Raw genomic sequence first — 24,293 nt, forward strand, 5'->3', positions numbered from 1 at the left:
GCTGGGTAGCAATTCTATTTTTCTAACATTTTAATGCAAATGTAAGTTATTAGTAGAAATTAAGTACTTATCATTAAGAAAAGAATTTTACTTTTCCTTCTAAAATACAAGCACAGTGTTAACAAAGGATCTTGTTCCACTACTCAAAAAAACTGAAATCCAAACTTTTAATCCAAAAAAATAGTTCTTTGCAACGAACATTGTTCTTTGTAACAACATCCCTAGTAACATGCTTCAACACTCACCTGATACTACCACTAGCTGAGAAGAGAATCCCACCTCCAAGCACACTCCTTCCTTAGCCTCTCTTGAGGAGAATACCAGCAAGTGGTCTGTCAGCTAGCATACACTGGGATTGAAGGTTTTGTGCTACACACATCTCCACACGGAGGAAGTTAAGCATAGCTACTCATTTAATTTGCGAGTCACCTAGTCTTGAGACAGTACTAAGATAGAATCAACTTCTAGGAGATGATTTTGCAAAATTATTTTTCCCAACTTCTGGAAGAATTGCTTGAGGAAAACTTACCCAATAAGATCAAGGAGACAGGATTCATCATCGTCATCATCCATGACAACTAGAACAAGAAGAGAGAAGACGGCTATTTGATATATATCAGACAAAAGATCTCTTTCAACAATAAAACCAGTTCAGAATATCTCAGTATTTTTTATTAAACAATTTATGAATTTGACAGATGTCTACTATTGGCAAAGTTCTTAAAGAAACCTGAACCTTCTACAGAGGTCCATTAATTTATCTCAAAATCAAATTCAGTCACATGTAATGACAAACAAAATCCCATGCAATGTTTTATCATTTAGGGGTTTTTTTTAGAATTTTAAATTGGAGAAAGTCAAATGATTAACCAAACTGGTTAAACAGAACTTCTATGACTTAAAAAAAGTAGTAAAAAAAATCAACACTGGATGCAATCTCAAGACTCCAATTAAAATGCTTCTATAGGAATTTACTCCCGGCTAATCCCAATGAGGGAATAACTGAACACTACAGAACCTACAAAGACTGTTACAAATTAGTGGCTATAATACGATCAGTCAAAAAAAATAAACAAATTTAGGTCAGTATGATGATGGTGCTGTTACAAGCTAGAACCAAAACTGTAGCCAAGACATTACAAAGCATTAAAATGAACACGATTTTCTAGCAGACCTTTCTTAGGTATTGCTAGTGACAATATTGCCACTTACAGTTTCTCCTCAACAATACTCAAAGTGTACTTAAACAAGCTTGTGATTAACTGTACAGAGTTCTGACAATCCTTTTAACAACAGGTGAGGAATTCATTTGTATTAGCCAAACTGAATGTAAGCATCCATTCATTCAGTGCTCCATAGAGCATTTTTAGCTTCACAATATCATGACTACCGACTCTCTAATGCACCGCCTACTCGGTCAAGTGCCGCCTGTACCAAACACATTCCATCACTCTCCTCCGATTGCTGTTCTTTCGAAGCTTCTGACTACCTATCCTGGTTCTCCTGTTCACCCTAACTTTCAGAACATCACCTGAGACTATACCTTCTCCCTTTTCCCTGTTAGTAACTCTCAGGACCATTTTATCCTCCCTTATTCTCTCTGTAAAGATCCCATCTAATTCAACAGTTCAATTATCAACTGATGCTAGCATTTCCTAAACCTCTCGGTATCCTGGTTTCCATTTAGTTATCCAATGTCATCTTCACAGTATCTTCTAATCACATCAAACTGATCACTGTGCTTGTTTTTTCTCAACTTCCTTTAAGTAGTCAGCTACCATACTTATCACTCAAATTTATTAATATCGTTTTGGTTTTAATGAATTTTGCTCTCTCTCTCTCTCACTTCTTCCCAAATAGAAACTTACTCTCCCTGACCAGATCCAGGTGAATCATTCTTCAGGCTCTCTCTCATACAGAACTCCGTAACAATGGAGACAATGAAGGGACTAGAGCATCTGTTATACAAGAGGCAGAGAGCACCAGGATCGTTCTGCCTGGGGGACAGAAGGCCATGGGGAAATCTTAACTGTGTATAAATAACTGGTGGGAGGGTGTAAAGAAGACTGAGCCAAACTCTTCTCAGTGGTACTCAGTAAATCAACAAGAGGCAAGGGGCATAAATCGAAACAAACAACAAAATCTATTTAAACATAACAAAAAACTTTAAAAAAAAACCACCTCTGAGGGTAATCAAATACCAGTACAGGTTTTCCAGCAAGGTTATGGAGTCTCCATCCTTGGAGATCCCCAGAATCCAGCTGAACCAGAGCCCTGAGCAGCCTGCTCTGGCTGAGTCTGCTGTCAGCAGGATGGTAGATGAGGTGATCTCCAGACCTCCCTTCCCACCTCAGCTGTCCTGTGATTCTGTAACCTCTTTCCTGACATTCTTCTACAGTCCACTGATTCTGAAACTGGTTTATACTTTAGAGCAGCAGAGGGTACCCTGTCCTCTGTACTGCATAGCCTCATTCATATTTTTTCTTCAATCTCCCTCCTGTGTTTTAGCTGACAAGAGAGGGTGAAGCAGAACCAGAGGATGCATCACTGTCAGGATCCCTCAGTATCACCTCTCTGGGAGAACAGGAAAACAAATCATGGCTACAGAGAACTACCTCAAATGTCCACAACATCAGCATTCCTGAGGTGATTATGCATCTTAAGAAAAATAATTTCTCCCACAATTCAGTAGCACATCTGCTCACTGTTGCATACAACCACCAGCATGAGGACTGATTTTGCAATTTAATGCTAAGCAAATAACATTTTATGATGTCATGAAATTTAAATGCAAATAGGCATTACTAAGAACAAATTAATCAGCAATTAGCATTAAGTTATTAGCATTCTGCTTTAACTGCACTATTAGTACTACTTACAGAGAGCAGTTACCTCCTCTAGCAACTAAACTGCATATCCATCTCCTCAATGGCAAGGTTTCAAACACTCCCAGCTAACCAAAAGTAAAAATCAGAGCTCTCAAACATCAACAGGATCTTTGTTCTCACACTGCATGCCTACCTTTGAAAATCCCATGCAGCAATACTGACACTGTTTTTTACATAAAATAAAATGCCTTTGCTTTACCGAACCAAATACTCTGTGACTATACTACAGTAAGGGTTCAACATTATGGAGAGTGACCACATAGAACTTTGTTCAGTCAGCACTCCTGTGCATATTAAAACTACTAACACAAATTAGACAAATTTATTAAGTTCATTAAACACTTGAAAACCTGCATATAATGATGAGAAGGAAAATAAATTGCATGAAAACACCAATGAGAGAAAGTCTTAATGGTAATACATATTCTTCACTATTCAGCCCTTTAGCTGAACATGCAGTTGGCTTTATTAGAAAAAGTATTTTGTTGGGTTTCCTCATTTCACAAATATGATCCAAGAAAAATCTACCCAACATACTGTAAACTCCTACCAGTTTACAACAGACAATAAAACCCAAAGAAAACAGCTACATTTTTGATGAACACCAAGAACGCAACCAGTCCCCTCCAGAAGTGCATCTTCCTAACAACATTCTTGTTATCTCTAGCAGAATTCTACATACACATGAAAAAGAAATGTCACTTTTTTTTTTTTAATTCTGGTTTACCAAAGAACTAATCTGTATAAAACCATTACCAAGTTTTTGTACAGGTGATCAATGTACCATCACAGAGCCATAAACACACCTATCCTACACAGCTCTTGCTACATTCAGAAGTTCTGATCAGCATTTGCAGCCTAAGGGGCTACATGGTCCCACACCTTGAAAACTACAAATAAAGCACAGACAGATCATTAGCATCTCAATATCCCCACAAATGATGGCTAGTAACACTACCCTATCATGATGCTGCATGGCAGTGCTTTTGTGAAACATCACAGGACCACCACTCAATTTAAACAGCACACACAGGGATATGTGGTCTGTGAAAGAACAATCAAGATCACAACCAAGCCACAAACCTACCTAAATAGACTAAATTCAGTCCTATTTCACCACACATACCCGATATCTACATAACCATGTAACTGCAGGTTTAAATCTTTTTAACTGATGCAGATTTCCAATGAGGATTAGTTAACTTCAGGACAGCCAACAGAGGAGGTGCACAATCAGACTGAGTCCTAGCACACCCAAAAGCAACTACTCCTTCAGTTTATTTAGAAAAGAGGGCAACTTCAGCAACGCATGGCCTTGACACAGATGATCATTTAAAAGTGTGCTAATAAAAGCAAGCCTATTCTGTGAAATTTTCCTAACACATTTTCTACAGCACAAATAGTAGAAAAGTTCGTTGCTTTTCTTGACAACTATCTTTTCAGGTTTTCTATACACAGATTACTCAAATTCTGTCTTCCTCACTGTTTGTTAACATATAGTGGGCCAAATCAATGATTGGTATACGAACTGGCTATAAATTGTATTAAGCCAAAACAGTCTGAAAATAAAACTTGACAGAATGAGTGGAATTAGGGGATTAGAGTTACATAGCATAGATGACAAGTCTCCAAAGTGGGGTGTGTGCAAGAGAATCCACTGTGGTGGGGGAAGAAAATTACAACTTCAGTAGTACATGTATATAATTTGTAAGTAAATATACATATATTGGGGATGCATGCTCAAAAAACTTTTTCCAATAGGGGTGTGTGACTAAAAACATTTGGAGACCATTGGCCTAGACTCTTAAAGATTGACTCACTTCTGTATTTGGATCAGTTGACAGGGTCTTCAGCCCATGGGCAAGGGGTGTGGGTGGAGGCTCCAGGTGAGGCTTGTCCAGGCCATTGGGGCCATCAGTGCACTCAGGGCCCTGACAAGAGCCCACGCTAGAGACAGTTGGGGGAAAATACACACTGGGAAGAGTCATACAACCTGCTGGAGAGCTGTTACAACATAGCCTAACAAATATCTAGTTAGCAATACTGTTCCACAGTGTTTAAAAGAAAAATAAAAAAAAATTTAAAAAAATCTGTTTAGCAAAAGTAGGCCAAACTCAGCCCTGCTGGTGCATCCAGCGAAGTTACAAAGGGCAATCCTTACTAATTAGTCACAACCTAGCACAGATACTCCCTGTAACTTACTATTAGCAAAGCCTCTGCTGTTTTATTTCATACCCCTGCTACTGCACTGGTGAACCCAGTATATACTTCAACCTGGGTCACATGTACTTGTGGAAGCAGCACTGCCTATCCCTTTTGGGAAATAACCAGAGTGCCCTTTATCACACACTCCCAAACAGAATATAAAGTGAAAGTAGTAAAACTGACGAGGAAATCCCAGATAGGCAGGCCAGTTCTCTGGGGCACTGTTATTACTTGGCCTTAAAGCCTCGGCCTCCCTTTCAACACACTAACCTACTACAGAGGAAAGCCCACCAAAAGAGGAAGAGAGCAGTCCTGCACTCCTCTCATCCACTTTCCTCAAGTCAGCTCAAGGCTTTGAACAGTTGCCTGCAACAGAAAATTAATCTGACACAATACATTGATCTGTTTCAACTTGGATTAGCTTCTTGATTTGGTTCTGGCTTGCCATAGGGCTACAAGAGTGCTAGTGCCAGTGCGAGAGAGGGAATAGGAACGAGGGAGCTGGTGGGTAAGTACGGGGGAAGGCAGCAGCGCTTCAGCCAGCTTAAAGCAATTGTCAGACTGTAGCCGCACATAGAATAATAGAATCTTTAAGGTTGGAAAAGACCCCTAGGATCATCAAGTCCAACTGTCAACCCAACAATACCATGTCCACTAGACCATGTCCCGAAGTGCCATGTCTACATACTTTTTGAACACCTCCAGGGACAGTGACTCCACCACCTCTCTGGGGAGCCTGTTCCAATGTCTGACCACCCCTTCAGTGAATAAATTTTTCCTAATATCCAACCTAAACCTCCCCTGGAGCAATTTGATGCCGTTTCCTTGATACAGCCACTGCTCTCATGTTAGCTGCAGTGCCGGCAGCAGGTCTACGGAAGCGATTATTCCCCTCTACTCAGCACTTGGGAGCTCCCGTGTGAAATACTATGCTCAGTTTTGCCACACACGCACCCCCCGCTTTAAAAGAAATGCAGAAAAACTTGAAAGAGTCCAGCCAGCAGAGCGCCAATAAAATCCTGCAGGCACATGACACCAAGAAAGTCTGAGGGAACTACATTGCTTTAGCCTGGACAACAGAAGGCTAACCGAGGGGCTACCTGAAGGCTGTCATTAGCCTAAAGGGGTACTGAGACGAGCAGAGCCAGCCTCTTCTCATCAGGGCGCAGCAAGACACGAAGCAACAGCCAAAACATGCCAACACAGAAAAACCCAACAAAAAAAGAAGTTCACAAACAAGAATGCTTAAGCAAGAGGGTGGAATCACCCTCTTTGGAAATTTTCAAAATTCAAATGGCCCTGACCAGCCTGTCTTAACTCTGAAGCTAGTTCTGCTTATGGCAGGGGGCAGGGCCAGACAACTTCCAGTGGTCCTTGACAGCCTGAATTTTTAATCATCACGCTACACAATCCATAGGATCATGCAACACATGCACGGTCTACAACTTACAGAGTCATTAAAATTGGCTTTGTCCAGAAACAGTCCAACTATTCATACATGCTTCATATACTGCACATGATTTTTATAACTTAAAAAATGGGAGTATTCAAAACCACTGTAAATACTGGATTTTAAATTTACTCATATTATATTCACGCTTGTCACAAAAGAATTATTTTCCTTTCTCAAAGTAATTTATAATTTCATACAACCTTAAAACATAACTTCAGATACAAAGCAGAAAAATATTATTTTCACATTTTGTAAAAAGCCTCAGATGGTGGCTAGTTTAGAAAAGCAACATTTAGAGCAGTAATTCCCAAAAATGTGATACAATCAACATGAAAACTTGGTAAGCCAACAAATAAATTTATCTGCAAAATTACTGTAAAAATTTACAGACTTGTAACTTCTGTACAACCACATGGGATCAATTCCCAACTGGCAGCACACTGGCTCATGACTTCTGAAAAGGAACACTGACCTTTGAAAATCAATGCTTTAAAGCAAGGAAATGGCTGCTGAAGTTACAGCTTTATAGTGGGAGATAATCAAACTTGCCTACAGTAACATACGTATCACCTGAAGCAACTACAGTTTGAGTTATAACACATGCACACTAATCCTCACAAGTTCAGTGAGACTTTGTACACACACAGTCAGAAGGAACTCTGACGATACCTCCATGTCCTCCATGGAGCCTCCGTGGCTCCATTTGATGGACCTGAGCCATCAAATCAGATGGGGGTGGGGAAGCGAGATGTCATTTTACAACATATTAGGTAATGCATACAATTTAAACAGCATGCACTTCAGGTTGCTAAGGTGCTGTAACTACTGCCTTACACTGTCAGTTACCTCTCAGGTTCCTAAGTGGCAGCCTTGGATTCACTGAAGGAAACTTACCTACACAGGAACAACCAGACCTCATTTGCATTCTCTGCAACACAGGAGCATAAGGAAGGAGTATAAACTCAAACCCGTAGTACCATGCATTTTATTCTTAAATTTCAACTCCATGCTACTTTTGAACAATCTAACATCTTGCAAACTGGACAATTTCATATTCTTGTAACTAACCAAGCATGTGTTTTGGAACCAACCTAAGAACTGCCCTTTATTTTCAAGAAACTGATTTTTACACAGATGGAATAAAAAAAATGAGTATAAGGAGGTATTTCCACTTCCCCTCTGTCACTACTGTAAAAAATTATGTGCAGCGGAATAATGACACAGTATTCAAAAGAGGTACATATTGAAAAACTCAATTGCAAAATAAAATCTCTCAGTTTTACTCAGGCAAAAATACAAAGTAAGAAATTTGGGATTCTAACCTAGTAACAGAGTCCAATACGCAAGTGTGACCTTTCTATATATATGAAAATGTGTTTTCATTCCAAGATTCTAAATCTGCATAGTACTTTTAAGATGAACTTACAGTGTTTGAAATCAGCTGTGGAACTGAATTTAATCATCAGTATTTCAAAGACATCTGTATGCAACAGAGTATGAGAATAAATTTGTAATTTTAAATATTCAGAAGAATGAAGCAAAACCTCTCTACAAAAAAATACTCCAAAAAAGGGGAACTATTAAAGAGTCAGATAAATAGCAACAAGAGAAGAAACACAGAAGTGCTACCTCTGATGAACTGCTAGGCATGACATTACACATCTTCATGGTTTCTAAGATCTGGCAGGAGATGAACACCTAAGAGGGCAGGCAGGATCTTTACAAAGTTGTAAAGTACCAGCTCCACATACAGAAGGACAAATAAAAAACGCACACTACAGCACAAACAACCTACAACAGGTTGTTTATCCAACCCTTAAATTTTATTTCCTTTTAGTATATTATGAAAAAAAAGATTCTTGATTTGAGTTTGGCAGATGTGGTAACTTATCAAGCTTCCAAAAACTACTGCAATATTTTAATACATTAGGAAAAAAATGAAAATGTACAGTTCAATTGTTAACTGTATATATGATAGTAAAGGTTAATCCAGCTACAGTCAAGCACACCAAGCACATATGTGACCCTCCCAGTGTGGCTAAAATTTGTTTTCCCTCAGACACACATGTTCAGCATCAAATCTCTAATTTATTCAATACATTTTTTTTCCTACTGCATCCAGAGCTGCTCTTGGCAACACCAAAACCTTGACAAGCCTTCCATCTGGATTTTTCAAACCACAGAGAGATAATTCAGAGTAACTTGCAGACTGGAGGTCAGGATGCTTCCCTACCCCATGGGATTCACCAGGTTGAACACTTGGCTCAGCCCACTTCCCCAGCAGTGACTAACCTCGTTGCTGTGCTACAGCCTCTTTTGGGCTCTTAGAAGCTGCTCCACCACATACACAATTCTTCAGCAATCTCAATATTCATAAAACATTTTGAAAGGTCCTGGTTTCATCCCAAAAGAGGAAAAGTAGGAGGTGTAATCTGAATAGTTCCTTAGGAAAGAAATATTCGCCTGCCCAAAGGAAGTTAGTTGCTTTAGAAACTACTGTATGCAATAACACAGGCTATTAGCATATGGTATTTGTGCAACAACATACTTCAAGAAATGTCAAGTCGGTTCTTCACGTTTTTACCTCGTTTCTACTAGTGAAGACCTGTGTATCATACTTCTCATTCTGTGCATATAATTTTCAAAGATTCTGAAAAAACTTACGCAGTCCCAGAATGTGACTTCCTTATAAACTGATTTCTCAATTAATTTATAAACCAATGTCCAATTAATACTTCATAGCTACTCCAGTCCATGCTGGATTAAAAAAAAAAAAATAAACAAAACCCACAACCAAGAGTAGTTATCTTGCCATCGGCATGGTTCACACAAGCTAGTATCAGCTAACAACTGCCAATAATTAAGGCTGCATAGAGATTTATACTGCTTTCAGTTGCTATTATTTCAACTGAAATTTGAATGCAATGAATTTGACAGATGTGTAACTAATTCAGCAGTGCAGTCCGTATCAACGCCCCCAAAACCAGACTGAAAATCCTCCACGCTGCCAATCTTGTCCTTGTTGAAGCCACTGCCTTGCTAAAGCCAATGGAGATTTTGCCACCTGTTTCAGTGGGGCCAAGGTATTTTCTGTAGTTCACACATCTCAGTGAATTCAAGCTTCAACATCAGATCTTTGAAGTCCACACTCAGATCAAGCTCACAGGAAAACTACTGCAAGTTCCACCTGAGACAAGGCATAAGATCAGCCCTTACAAAAATGATCAGTCTCTTGCAATGAAGTTAAAACTTTCTCCCTGGACATCTCTCTCTCCACTTCGCCACCCCTTCTTCATACCTTCAATGAAATAAAGGCTATTGCACTGAGTTTTGACAGTGATTTGCCACTTTCTTTCCTTTTGATAAGCATTCCCTTACTCAAAGTAACATCAGAAGTAACTCTAGAACATTTTAAAACTAGTGCAAGAAAATAAAGCAATAAAAAAACTTGACAGTCTATTCGTGCTAGTTAATCATGTTAATTTTTATTTTGTCTAAAACCTCAGCAATTCTCGAATAAAGCAAATATAGACACAATGGTTGTTTTTTCCACAATGAAAGCAGGGGCAAATGAACATCTGAAAATCGATACACATATTCTTTTAACTACGTGATGATCTTAAAAGCATCAGTGCAGGCTGGTGTTTATGCTGGTGCTACAAGGGCTTTACTGATACTGCTTATTCCAACTTGCAAACTAGAACAGCTGCAGATCACAATGAATGACAGAACAGTTTATTGATCCTGCTGCTTTTCCTCTACTGTAAGAAAGCAAAATAGGCTTGTTTTTGTAGACAATCCCCATGTCTACGCTGGACCAGGTAGGTCACCATACAAAACCTTTCAAGCACTGATGCAGCTTATTCCAGCAGAACTACTAGAAGAAATTATACTAACTCTGCGAACAGAATGAACTACATCATCAAAGAGGCTCTTATGCCTGGACTGTATCTATTACTTAGGGATGACACACTTTCATGCTCTCACTGCTACATCTACGCTAAAAAGCGCCAACCATTAGACTTATCGCAAGCCTAATGCAGCATGAAAAGGCACGATCGTTGACCATTAGAGCCACATTATAAAACATAACTGCAGTTATGCAGATACAACTTTTCTGGAACTGATATGGAAGCATACCAGCAAAACTCTGAAAATAGGGCTGGAGTACAATGGATGCCCAAGTAGCACAGCAATGCATTCATGCCTGCAAAGCGCTCTGACTACGGACCTACCTCTGCTGCAAAACTTTATGAATACAGAAAGGGTCTTTGAAGGAAATTGGAAATGCAGCTTATATTATCAAATACTTGGATTTTTTTTCCTCTCAGTACAATTAAACTAAATATATAAACTCTACTGAGAAAGGACAGATGGGAGGCAGGAAACCTGCCCATCTGTAAGTATTTAGCTATGGTAGAACCATCTCTGTTAAGGGTAAAACTACATAGCACTGACCTCATCTAAGGGCAGATATATACTGAGAGTATTACCAACTCAAGAATACTGGTATAATATACAAGGCAAGTGCTCAAAGCATGAACAAAATAAGAACACACTCAAAATAGACTATCATAGTAGCAAATAAGCCAGGGTGCACCAATCAGGCTAATGTATCAACACGGTGAGCTTCTGCAGTCCTCCATCAACATAAACCAGCTATGTGAAATACAAAATACTACTTGCAACTACAACAACAAAAAAAACCCCAACTTTTAAGCTCAGAAACACCCAAAGAAGTCTTAAAAGAGCAGATCTATTATCTGCTAAAGATCTCAAGATGAGAATATGTTTTGCTTTAATGCAAGCAGGTCAGAGCTGAGAGTATATGTAGTCATTTGGCAAGTATCATGCCCTGAGAGAATATAAACCGGTCATTTTTATCCTGTTTTTGTAATTTCTTATTTTCACAAATTAATGAAAAAATCCACGCTCAATCTGCCAGACATTAGTGCATAATAGAGAAATATTATTGTATAAAAATACACTACCACTAAAAAAAATTTCATTATCTTGATCCCAAGACTACTGTTAACAAAAATGCAAAATAATAACTTCAAGAGAGTGAATTTCATATAACAGTATTTCTGAAATATGTGAACAAATACCGTACTCCACACTCCATAGATTTTTGAACAATTAAAGTTTTAGCAGGTGTACTGTTTAAAAAGCTAGAATGTTAACAAGATTGTCCCCATGCAAGTCTTTAGAAGAGTTTATATCCAATTTTTTTAGTACATTCCAAGCAATAAAAGTGTGTATTTCACAAGAAAGGTTGTTTAAAACCCTTCAACACCAACAGGCAAAGAATTTAAACTGCCTTAAAATTAATCCCAAATTTAAAAAAATGTCCCACTTCCTTCAAGAACAAGCAAGAGGCGTGGGGAAGCTCTCCTCTCATCTGACAAAAAGCATAAAACGAAGAACTAAACAAGCATTCCACACTCCTTACTGGGCACAGCATGAGTTGGTCTGGCAGCGTATCTGCTGTTCCTGAATACAGATGTTGCTGGTATTAAATTCAAACATCATGAGCATTGATCAGATTACACAGAAATGTAAAAGAAAAAAGTTTTGATCAAAAAAATGAGACCATTTTCAATATTCTCCCTAAAAACCAGAACCAAAATGAAACTCAAAAAGTATATTAAAGTGGAGTTGCCAAATTTGACTAATTTGGAAAAAGCACTGTTGCCTGTGAGACATAAAGGAGTGATAAAAATTTGAAAAGATGCTAGTGTCCCCCTCAAAAAAAAAAATTACCAAGAGAGTAACAGCAACAAAATGAGTTATCTACCCACCAACCAAAAAGTTACTTGTCCTTGTATTTTTTCAAGTATTTTTAAAGGTATTGAAGGCTCTTCAATTAAATTACTTTGCCTTACGTGCTATGCTGGAGCATTTTTTAAAGGTGGATTTTTTTAATGACATGTTGTATTTTTTGGTCATCATTCAACAGAAGAGGATGATCTTTCAAATCTTTTTTTCTCCTTACACTCCGAACGCATCTCATATCAAGAAACATGTATTTTAGAGATAGAAGAACAAGCTCTGAAATATGTTTACAGGCCTTAATTAGGAGCACAGGCCCCGCTGAGCCAAGCCAGTTTAATTCCTCACAGGACCGTGACCCAGACTGCTCAGGAGATGGGGGAAGCCTGAGAAGGCAGCGATTCAGAGCGACAACTCTGACGGGGCCATTCCCGAGAAGACCCATGCCCAAAACAATCCACCCTTTTTGCTCCCCTGCACAAAGAGAGCCAAGAATGTTTCACCTCTCTCCCCAAAGCACACGCAGAAGAAAACCCCTTACAGCAAATCCTTAGAGAAGGAAAAGGGGAGGGGGTGCTTGGGGACACGACACGACAAAAGGCAAGCAGCTTCTGGGATTTCGGGGAGAGGTTCTCAACGCCCGAGAGAGTAACGCTTCCCTAACACAAATGGCCCGAGCAAGGCGCGACGGCAACGCCCCAGCCGGCGCCGCGACAGCAGAAAAAAACTTAAAATGGCGCCCGTGGGGGAGGAGAGTCAGAGTGAAACTGCGCAACAAACGCTGGCAGGAAGCCAGACAGCGCCATCTTGTCCGCTCTCTCCCACTCCCACTAGCACCGAGGGCTGCACTGCAAACACTGGCCACCCAGCCCGGGCACGGCTAGAGCCACCTCCGGACGACCTCTTCCCCTCTCCTTCAAATCCTCTTTCAGCCCGTACTGCGGAGCCCCGAGGACGAGAGGAGCGGGGTGCGGGGAGCAGAAAGTCGGGGAAAAGCAAAGGCCTCCCCATCGCTCTCCTTCCCGTAGTCATAATTTAGTAACGGTTCTAAGCAAATACAAACCTACTCTTTATACGTTAATTTTGCCCGGTTTTTAACATTACTAGATCTGCTTTCTGCCGTAATCCGTAAGTGAATTTTGTAATTAATACCAGAAACATTCTAAGTATTGAAGCCCCCCTATAGCCCAATAAACGTGAGCTGTGAAGATTCAGAAAATCCCCTCCACAACCCACCGCTTTTAGCCACAAATAAAAACTACTTCTAAAAACATTCTTTTACAGAAAATAATGCTAACAGCGGAAAGGATCAGATTCACATCCACTCTACAGCAAAGCCAAACCGGTTACTCCAGAAAGAGATAGTTTATTGTTATGTTTTAAAAACAGGCGTTACGGTTAAATATTCTCTCTCCAGAAGAGAAGGGAAAAAACCCGAAAGCAAAAAAAAAACAGCGAAAAACTTGGTCCCGAAAAGGAGAAAAAGCACGCATTAGCCCAAACCTACCGCCCGAGCATTTTGCGCACCCACAAAAAGCAGCACCGTTTCCATTCCTTGGTTAAAAGCAGGAGGCACGGAGCAATTCAGAGGAAATTGCAAATAAAGAACCAAACAAATCAAATCAAATCTAGTGGCGACACCGAAAACGAGGAAACGAGTGAAAAATAAATCCCCAGAAGGCACAAATCTGAGACACAAGCTCAAAGAAATGACAAGATTAGGATGGTGGCGAGTGGACGGGGGAAAGGAAAAAATCAAGCCAGGAGTGAAAAAGGAAAAAAGAAAAGAAAAATCCTTCCCAGCTCCACAGCCAGGAGAGAGACGAAGTGTCTCCATTTTCCCAACGAGGAGGAAGAAAGAGTGTTTCACAGACCACAGAGCTTTAGAGAAAAGCAAAGAAACGAGGGGGGAAAAAAAAGAGGGAGGAGATTTGAAAAGATTATTTTTCTTTCTCCCTCACACACTCTCTCTATCCCCCTCTCTCCCTCTCACTCGCTCTCTCACACTCACACATACACACACACTCTCTCCCTCCTCTCCTCTCTCCATCCCTCTCTTGATGGCCATCAAGGGGGCGGAAAAAAAAAAAAAAGACAACAACAACAACTAATTTTAAACCGGCTCAATCAATGAGTCATTAAAAGAGATTTTTCTTCCCTCCTCTCCTGAATTTGCATGGCATCAGCAAGAAAAAAAAACCCACCCCAAACCTCTCCCCTCTCTGCAGCTATCAGCCTGGACCTGAAACCTTATCTCTCCCTTCTACCCCCCCCCCGCCTTTATTTTAAGAAACAACTTTTTTTTTAAGTGCCCTCAGCAGCCACCACCACCAGCCTCGCCGAAAAAAGAAATATATAGTTCATTTCCATGTGAATCCACATCTGCCCAAACAACAGCCACCCACAAAATATCCCTCTTCTTCCTCCTCGTCTCCCCTCTCGCTCGCTCTCTCTCTAGATATATATTTATATACATAGCCCCAGAGCCAATAGCTCTCTGGGCTGAAACCTAATATCCTGGTTTTGGCAACTCCTGGTTGTTAATTTGCTCCTCTTTCTTTTCTGTCTGTCTGGAGATAGATTTCCCCCCTCTCTTTTCCCTCCCCGAAGGAAGGGAGGAAGGAGGTTGTGTGTTTTTTTTTTCCTTGAAATTTTTATCACAAAATTATAATACACTCAAAGGGAAACTCACCGTCATGAAAAAGCAGTGCCTTGTCAACGGGGTTTCTTCGCCATCACATCAGGGGCTGGCAGTGTAAGAGAGAGAGAGGGAGAGCGAGAGAGCGAGGGAGGGAGGGGAGAGAGCGAGCGAGGGGGAAAGAGAAAGAGAGCGAGCGAGGAGAGCACGGCACGGCACCGCACAGCGCTGCACCGCACCGCGCCGCGCCGGCGGGGCCCGGCCGTGCAGCTCCGCCGGGGGACAGTGCCGCAGACCGCCGCCCTGACATGATGAGTCCCCAGCTCCAACGCCATCCTCGCTTCGCCTTTTGTACAGTCAGTCCCTTTAAAAAGTTTAGCTGCCTTTTTTTTTTTTTTGAGAAAGCCGTAGATCTGGCAATCTATACGTGCCTGAGCTGTTTACTTTCGGTTAAAAGTTGGGGTGTGTTTCGGGTTACAGAAAAGTAAAAAAAAAAACAAACAGGTTTTTCCCACTAAAAAGAACATTCATTTTAACAACTTGATTTCCTTCACATTGAAGTTGTAAACCACTACACACTTGGGGTGGACGGGGGGGGGGGGGGGGCTGCCCAGAAAAATAAAATGCATGGTCACCTTGAAAAAGATTTGATCCTCTTACAAGTGGCAATATTTTGAGTAAGATATATTCTTATCACCCTTGGCAGAAACAAATGACAGGAATTTCAGCCCCTTAAAGTTTTGGGTAACCTAAAAACACTAATTTGGAGTCACTGCTTATAGCACTGAGAGTTCATTGATACAATTCTACAATTTACTTCAATTAAAAGTATTAATATAATTTTATTCAAAGCTTTTTGGTTATACAAAACTAATTCAACTTAAAATACTTTATTCATTACACATATAATTAAAAATTCTTCATTCAGATGGTCTTACAAGCCTAGTTTATTTAAAACAATAACATTTTATTGAAAATAGTTAGATTCTTAGCATGTAGAGACATGTATGCTAATGCTTTTAAAACAAATCTTTTTAAAGACCCTTTTTCTGCTAAGTAATCACAATTCCCAAGGACTTGCACACAGCAATGTTTTCTATTTTTTTCCTAAGAAACAGTAACTTTGTTAAAACTCCTTTGAGACAAGTATTTGAAGACTTTAGTAGTGCATTCTTCTTTATTAGCTTTACAGCTCAAAAACCACTTCCGTTTTTAGTTTTTAAATGCAATGACGTGAAAGCAGTTATGGGCACTGTACTAACTGGACCTTCTCCAAGAAGTTGGCCAGGTATTTTATGTTTTTAAAAAAAAAGTCAGCACCTCAGCATTGTTTTCAATTAGACTCTGGTTATATTATTTTTTAATTAATCAACCAATTCATATTACAATATGGGAAACAAAAGTTAAGCCTGATTCCAAGCCTTTGTCAAAGCCAAGACTCACCTGCAATTCTTGTTACATGCCTGTCCACAGTAGAAAATTTAGGTGAAGTTTCAAATCAGTCCCTAAGTGGAAAGGTCGGGCCCTAGCAAACGGGCCTTCGTACGAGTCCAACAGATCTTTTATGCAGTCCAGACATATTGAACACAAGCATAATGCTGCCTAGTCCATCAGCCAATATATTAACTTCACTTTTCCTAAACACAGTATGGACCTGAATAGCCAACAATATGGACATAAACACCACATGTCAAAGAGCTGAGCGGCCTAATTGCTCTTATAGCAAGCCTGACACTAGCATTAGAAAAATCGAAAAGGCCAAACTTCAAGGTTCCTAACTTCAGCAAATGCTTCAAGGGGCCAAACCCTGCTCTGAATTACAGCCTACTCAGCATCACAGGCCTTAGAGAATGTTGCTCGGGAACTCCTGAGCTGGGGAGAGACCACAAGCGTTCTTCTGATTTGGTTAACAGGAAGGAACTTTGCTTCAGAGGTTATGAGGCAGAATATCTAATTGGTATATTATCACTATTCTCCCAGTCCTACAGAAACAACAAATAGGAAGTAGGCAATACAAAGAAGGAATAGGAGGAAGGAGGACAAATGACTTGGAATGGATTCCCTTATCATGAGAAACACAAGGAAGCCTGTGTAAATTGTCCACAACTGTACCATAATTTCCACTTACTTTCCCTGAAGGATGTTTCAAAGCAGTGTTGGCAATAACCTTGCTAAGCAGGGACAGCACAAAACTGGAAGGAGAGTTAACATCTCTACAGTGAAGCACCCTGAAGTGACTAGATTTCTCCAGACCTAGACAAGTCAGTGAGTTTAAGAATGAAAACCCTCTACATCACCACTGAGTGGACAAAACAAAACCAGAACACACTATATCCTCTGCAGAAGTAAATTTGCATCTATTTCTATATTTGCTATATCTGTTCAGAAACAAAACTGGGTCAGGTAGAAATGGTTACTAAAAAAAAGAAAACCAAGAATTGGATGTGACTATAGGTCAGATTGAAGTATGCACTTCGAGCAAATTTAATGTTACCTTTAATACTAAGAAGTATGAATGCTACCTTCAGCTGGTGTACACCTTTCTGGTGTACTACAGAATTTTCCAGACCATATTTCTACAGAAATACTGCTTTTTGCCGTGAGGTACTCATGTTTTTTTAAGAGGATCACATGGTGTTTCTGAACTGAGCATCATTGCCCCAGTAGGTCTCCCCTCTCCTCACTGCCTTACTGCGTTAACACAAAAGACCCTAATATGTCAAAATTCTTCCACCCCAAGGTCACCTGCCCAGAGCTGTCATCCTCAGAGTCTTATTCTCCAAATTACATACAATGCACATTCAGTTGCTGTCTCTCCTTAGCTTCCTCAATCACATTAATTCATTTTCTCATTCATTTTCCCGTAGCAGCCTCAGAAGGAGTAAGGGGAAATAAGCATGAGTAGAAAGGCAAGACCAGTGTCAAAAAGGAATAGGAGAAATCTTTAGAAGATAGACATTGGCGTAATAATTCTTAAGTACAGCTACTGGGAACATCATCTGCACCCATCACACAACATGCTACTTGGCTATATTTTGACATCAGCTGTCAAACTGTGACCATGCTATTTAACAACTACCACTCTCAGAGGTGTGCAAAGACACCAAATGACATTTGAAGTTGAGATACATAGCCCTGAAATTACAGATTGTGCAGAAGTGAAAACTAGGCTTAGATATTAAGAGGGAGAAAATAGGGGGGTACAAAACACCCTCCCCATTCATTCTGTCTCCAGGTTTCTCCTAGATTAAGTCACTTCATTATTATTCAGCCCATTTGTCCAGGTCTGCATCGCAAGCATTCCAATTCTAGTGCAATCATAAATTACTACCCCAAAAGAAGATCAAGCAGCAGCAGATTCATAAGAAAGAATTTAAAGACTAAGCTATTTGCATCAAAGAAATGAATTCCAGTCATCCCAAGATTCTTGTGTGAACAGTTGTTTTGTAACCTCAAATCACTGCATCCTCTCAGAGGTATATTGGTTGGAAAAGACTGCCATTTACTCCACTGCAGCCTTGCTTCCTCAGACTGAGTGCTTCAGCTCTAGTGATGGCACTTCTTCCTCCCAAGGCTCTTTACCTCCCATGGTTTAACCAACAACCACACAGCCATTTGCTGACTCTACCCACCCACCCAGTGGGATGGGGTAGAGAATGAGGGGGGGGGGGGGGGGAAAAAGCAAAACTTGTGGTTTCAGATAAAGACAGTTTAATATGACAGAAAAGGAAGAGAATAATAATAATAAAATAATATAAAAACAAGCGATGCACAGCACAATTGCTCACCACCTGCAGACCCCTGGTGATGCCCAACTAGTTCCCAAGCTGCAGTCTAAACCCCTGTCCAGCTTCCCCCCAGTTATAGTGAGCATGACGTCACATGGTATGGAACCATTTGGCCAGTTTGGGTCAGCTGTCCTGGCCGTGTCCCCTCCCAGCTTCTTGGACACCCCCAGCCCCCTCGCTGTTGGGGCAGTGTAAGAAGCTGAAAAGTCCTTGACTTGGTGTAAACCTTGCCTAGCAAAAACCAAAACATCAGTGTGTTATCAACTTTATTCTCATCCTAAATCCAAAACACAGCACTATACACACTACAAGGAAGAAAATTAACTCTATCCCAGCTGAAACCAGGACATTTCTTGTGTCAGCTCATCACCACACACACCATTTATCCAACTATGCACTGCTTTATTCATTACTAATTTAGATAAGAATAAACAACTCTAAGCTTGAAGGCACAGAAACAAATAGGTCATCATTGAAAGGTACAAGCAATAGGAAGGTAGAGGTCACAACACTTGAAAACTAGGGCACTCAAATCCAATGGCGTGAAGGGAGACAAGGACTTTTACTTGGAATCTAAATGCCACATACCACAAGAAAAATTCAGTTTGATATCCATATGAACTGCCAAATTTTGAATAGTCGCCACCAATACTTAGATGACCCACCAGTAAAAACTTCCTAAACGTTACAGACTTCAGCTTGACACCATGCCTTACATACCCAAAACAGTACTTACAAGACCAGGGTCATAATTGCATGGTGTAACTTACAAAGCTGTATGACTCCAGCATCAATCATCATACCAAACACAGGACTATGTAACTAATCCATATCTTAAGGAGTGATTGGTGAGGATGTAGGTAGTAAGACGAGGCAACTAAGAATGAACTTCAGAACAAGAGATTTACACCAATACCAGAAGAAAGACAGATTTCTATGACTGGAGATAGCGTGAAGGCCAAAAGGGCTGTTCTGTGATGAATCCAACCAACAAGTTTTTGAGAAGTCCATTTCTCTGAGATGTGGATCTGACGTATAGAAGACAAGAAAAAACAGAGAAAAAATGTAGTGACTGGCCCTCCCACTGAAACAAATCACAATGCAAAATTATTACTGGAACATCAGTTCAAGAATAACTATACCATGCTCCAGGTTATTTAAATAGAGTCTCATATTCTTCACCTTAGAGTATCTTAAAAAGGAGAATTAAGTTGGAAAGATTAATAGCTCTCACTTCCAATTTAGAATAATGTTAAGATATTCAAGTCACTGAAATGTATTGGAAAACAACACCTCTGGAGACAGAACTTTACTACGGTATCTGGAGAAATAACCTTCCACAACTAACACCACCAAAATTTATAGAAGAAATTTAAACTAAAAATGATGGCAGAAATTGACACCAGCTTGTATAATATTCATAGTTTGTTTGGTTAGCATAGATGAATGGGAAAAAAAATCAGGTAAGTAAGGATACAGAAATACATAAGAGTATGTTAATGAGCAGATGGACACAAGGTGTTTCTTGGTTTGTGTTGTTTTTTTTTTTAAAAAGTAGTAGTAATTAAACACAGCAGCAAAACCAGGCAATGAAGCTAACAAAAAGACCATTCCTAATACAGCTGAGGCGCTGTGGATGATTTAAAAAAAAAAATCAAATAAATATTAATAGAAGGAACCTAAGCAAAAAATGAAGGCCTAAAACATGAAACCAGGCATTATAGGGATAACAGAAACACAGTGGAACAGTAAGTAATACCAACAGCATTCCTATTCAGGAAAGAAACAGAAGCATGCTAAGCTGTATTTGTATAAGGACAGGACAAAATGGAGGAACAGAAGGAACATTATGAAAAAAAGCATCACCTAAGTCACAACTTTTCAGAAAGAATGGTTTTACTTGGGTATTTCTGGGACCCTACTAGAAACCAACTGGATAAAATTTGGATATGAATAAAGATTGCTGTAAGATAAGTCTTAATATTATCATTAGAAAGTGTATCAATATGAACAGAATTTGTTCTCTTGATTTAGACTGAAGAACAAATGCTAATAATAGGAGGCAGTCCTCCTTCAAAATGATAGCTGACAGATTTTTTCATAAGATGAATAAAAGGCAAAAAGAACACAAGTTTAGTTTTGTTAACTAATGAATATACTACAGGAAAGCTAACAGAAAATCAATAAACTTGGATATAATGACTTCAAATTAATTCTATTTACATTATTTAGAAAAATAAATTGAACATGTTTGCAATTAAGATTCACAATTCCAAAATGGAAAACTTTGATTACTATTGAACTTAGGTGGTCCATTGAACTGGCTAGTCCAGTTACAAACATAGTTTTCTGAAATGCCTTAAAATAAATTAAAAACAAGTAAAATCATCTGACGTCTAAAGTGAAGCATTAGAAAAAAAATCTCTTAGGAACTCCAGAAGTAATAGAATAACTACCTTAAAGGGAGAGTCCATAAGACAGCATCTGTAGTTTACATGATCTTTGGAATTTAACTAATGGCAATTAGCAAGTTAGGATTCTAAATACCAGTTAGCAGCTAGGCCTAGACCCAACTTAAGTGCTCTTCTGTTTTTGAGCTTTTGTGTTTAGCATATTTGGGCCTTGCTTTATTAATCTTGAAGTGCCTCTTGTCATAAAATGTTATACTTTGAAGTCTGTTCCTGGTTTTGGAGGATAACTCATTTTTGTAGAAATTAATTTGTTTCTCCACCTTTGGCTTTGGGAATACCAGGTTCTCGGAAGGGACCAGCTCAGACTTGCTTCAAAACAAGTGCACCTTGACTGGTTGGAATATAATTAGTGTCTTAAGCATTCCGAAGGATTACATTTCAAAACTTTCACATTACTCACAGCAATTAAGGTGCACCAAGTAAGTTTTATAGTTTTAGCTTTAACTCTCTAATTAGTGACTTAAAAACATACATATTTTACATTGTCTTGCCTTTCCATATGGCCAAATATATAAAACACAACATTTTAATCCAAACAAAAGATTTTAAAAAACAATCAGTATGCCAAACATAATGTCAAAGGAATTTGTTATTTTTTTCCAAGAGGGGAACACAGAGATACAGTGACTTGACAGTCCCTTTTACTGAAACTCCCATTCCACTGTGAAAACTGTACAGTCTACCATATCTTAAATGAATCCTAATATAGTTTACATCTTTCATGCCTGATTGCAGTGCCAGAGGAGTTCAAAGAGCCTTTCCTAAAACTGGCAGTGGAATAGGATGGTTGCACAAGCCACTGAAGTACATACTTTGTAGCCAGAAGTAATTACGTTCATCTGCTAATCTCTTCTGGAGAAACTCAATCTAGCAGGCAGAGATCACATCTATCAGATAAGAGCTCCATGCAAGACACAGGGGCTGCTGCTTTTCTTGAAAACACAGCTAAAAGACAAAACAGCATATTGTGGTGCGTGACAGTGCAATGTACATGCATTCCACCCTTCGGAATAAAAAATGTCAGTGTTGGAAATGCATAGCGATGATAAGGAATAACTGTATTTACTTCCTCCCTTTGCTTCAGAGAGTGCAGATCTACATCTCAAGATCACATCACAACTATGAGGTTCTTGACTTTCACAAGCTCAGGAACCTCAGGTTTAAGAATTCATTATTATGAGGCCAGACACCCAGTGGCCTCTGTGGATCTCGCTTTTACTCCCCACTCCTCTTAAAATAATGATGGAATAACACAGGATCTTGAACCTTCACCTGAACTGTACAATACATCTCACTTCAAAAGGCTGTGAGTTCATGCTGTTCAGCTAGTTTAAATCACTACAAAATACTTCAGGCAGATAGCATTCAACAGCTATAACCATGTGATGCAGATTTAAACCTGGAAGCATGCACAACGGAGTTTACATTTTGGAGTTTCACAGCACTAGATTCAAGTAAGCACGTGCAACCTGCAACTTCATGTAAGACAAGTAACGCTGTACAGTCCAAGCAACAGCAAAAGGTCTTACTAAAATGACTACTATCTACTTTCAAACCAGAGAAGAACTAAAGCGCATTTGGGGCAGGAGTAGGAAAAAATTGTAACATAGACAGAACTATGTACCTTACTCTTATCTAATATCCTCACACAGTTCAACTGCTTACCGAGTCCAAGACTGAGCTAGAAGGCTTATATTTTATTCAAGTGGTTACTGTTTGGGAAATCATAAATCCTCTATTCTCTATGGCTTATAATGAGCACGCTAAGCAGCCTTAAAACACAGACGTGGCTGCCAGCAAAGTCAGGAAGAAAATTCTCAGTCTCTGTATTACCACAAAAAAATATACATACCAATATCAATTACACCAAAACCTCAAATTTTAAGTGCGGAAAGTAAATTTGGAACATGAAGATGAGATGGTTAGAAGAATTTTACTGCTCCCTTTTTCATTTTTAATCATGGTCATACACTTCACCTTCTTGTATCTAGGGTTATTTTGCTTCTAACCCAAAAATAATTTGTGCACATTAGCAAGGTGAAAAGATTCCAGTCTCTCCCACAAGCTCCTATTCACAAGCATATTTGGTCCTCATTAGTTTAAGCCTCCAATCACCTCTAGAAAAAACAATTTAGAATACCCAGCTTTCCAAGTGCTGAAATGTAATAAAAAGTAATAATTATACGGCAGCATAAAATACTTAACATTTGTTTTGAGCTGTGTGCACTAGTGTTTTCTTGTAATCTTTTCAACATTCTCATGTATGGGATAAGCACTTACATCACAGTTACCATCTGTATTACCTACGCTCATGGGAGCATAGGGCAAAGAAGCCTGCTATGTAAAATGAAACAAGATGGAAATAAGGATTTTTTTTTCTTACAGTGAATGAATTGCACCATATTCCTGCCTAATAGAACATTACTGTAGGAGTGGATTTGACTCTTTTAGCAAAAATACCTAAGACCTACTAAATGCATCATTTAAACACATTGATAGAAAAAAATATCAAGTAATAATATTTCAAGATTTCATTCTCTTTTTCATGACTGAGCATTCTCCCTTTCTACAGGGCAAGAGTTTTTAATTTTTAAGAGTCAATCTCATTTTTCAGAAACAAAATTCTGGACACATTAACATTGCAGTGTTGCGACAGTGAAGGGCTGTAATGCATTAATCACTACATTACCCATCCTGCTGCCCCTCGTCCAACCTGCTACAGTACCAGGGCTATACAACAATCCCTTGAAATCCCTTGATTTTATATTATTACAATGGTAAGGAAAGAATATTCTCTATTTTAGCGCAAGTCTTTTATGCATTACATTTCTCTGCCTTTTCTTCTATCGGGCTAGCTGGGCTGACATTATTATACATTTGGTTCAGGTACTCCCTATCCTTTAACAATGTTAGGTCCAACACAGAAATTAAACCATGTTTCTCAGCAAACAGAAAACAATGGCTATTTTCAAGCTAAGGCTACTTGCAAATGCTCCCTTTAAGTAACAGAAAAATCCATGCTTCCAAACAGGAACATTAGACAAAAACCTCATGCTTTCACCAAATGCAGGACAGTAA

General features: G+C 39.3%; 1 protein-coding gene across 7 annotated transcripts in view; it reads right to left on the reverse strand.

Moving 5' to 3' along the window:
- The window catches only part of BICRAL (BICRA like chromatin remodeling complex associated protein), a 51,126-nt gene that overhangs the window by 25,586 nt on the left and 1,247 nt on the right, over positions 1–24,293 (reverse strand). The window contains exons 1-2 of one of the 7 annotated variants that reach the window (XM_075749157.1): positions 7,973–8,024; positions 530–578 (exon numbers count right to left, since the gene is read on the reverse strand). In XM_075749157.1, coding sequence (XP_075605272.1) covers positions 530–578; positions 7,973–8,009 — 86 coding nt within the window. In that variant the 5' untranslated portion in view covers positions 8,010–8,024. Of the gene's footprint in view, positions 1–529; positions 579–1,413; positions 2,140–2,181; positions 4,674–4,708; positions 6,485–7,972; positions 8,025–13,825; positions 14,503–15,010; positions 15,260–24,293 lie in introns of those variants that run through there. The other 6 variants (XM_010307247.2, XM_075749162.1, XM_075749163.1 and 3 more) reach the window with 6 other exon arrangements.

The sequence above is a fragment of the Balearica regulorum genome, chromosome 3 (genome assembly GCF_011004875.1).
Source record: "Balearica regulorum gibbericeps isolate bBalReg1 chromosome 3, bBalReg1.pri, whole genome shotgun sequence".
Taxonomy (NCBI): Eukaryota; Metazoa; Chordata; class Aves; order Gruiformes; family Gruidae; genus Balearica; species Balearica regulorum.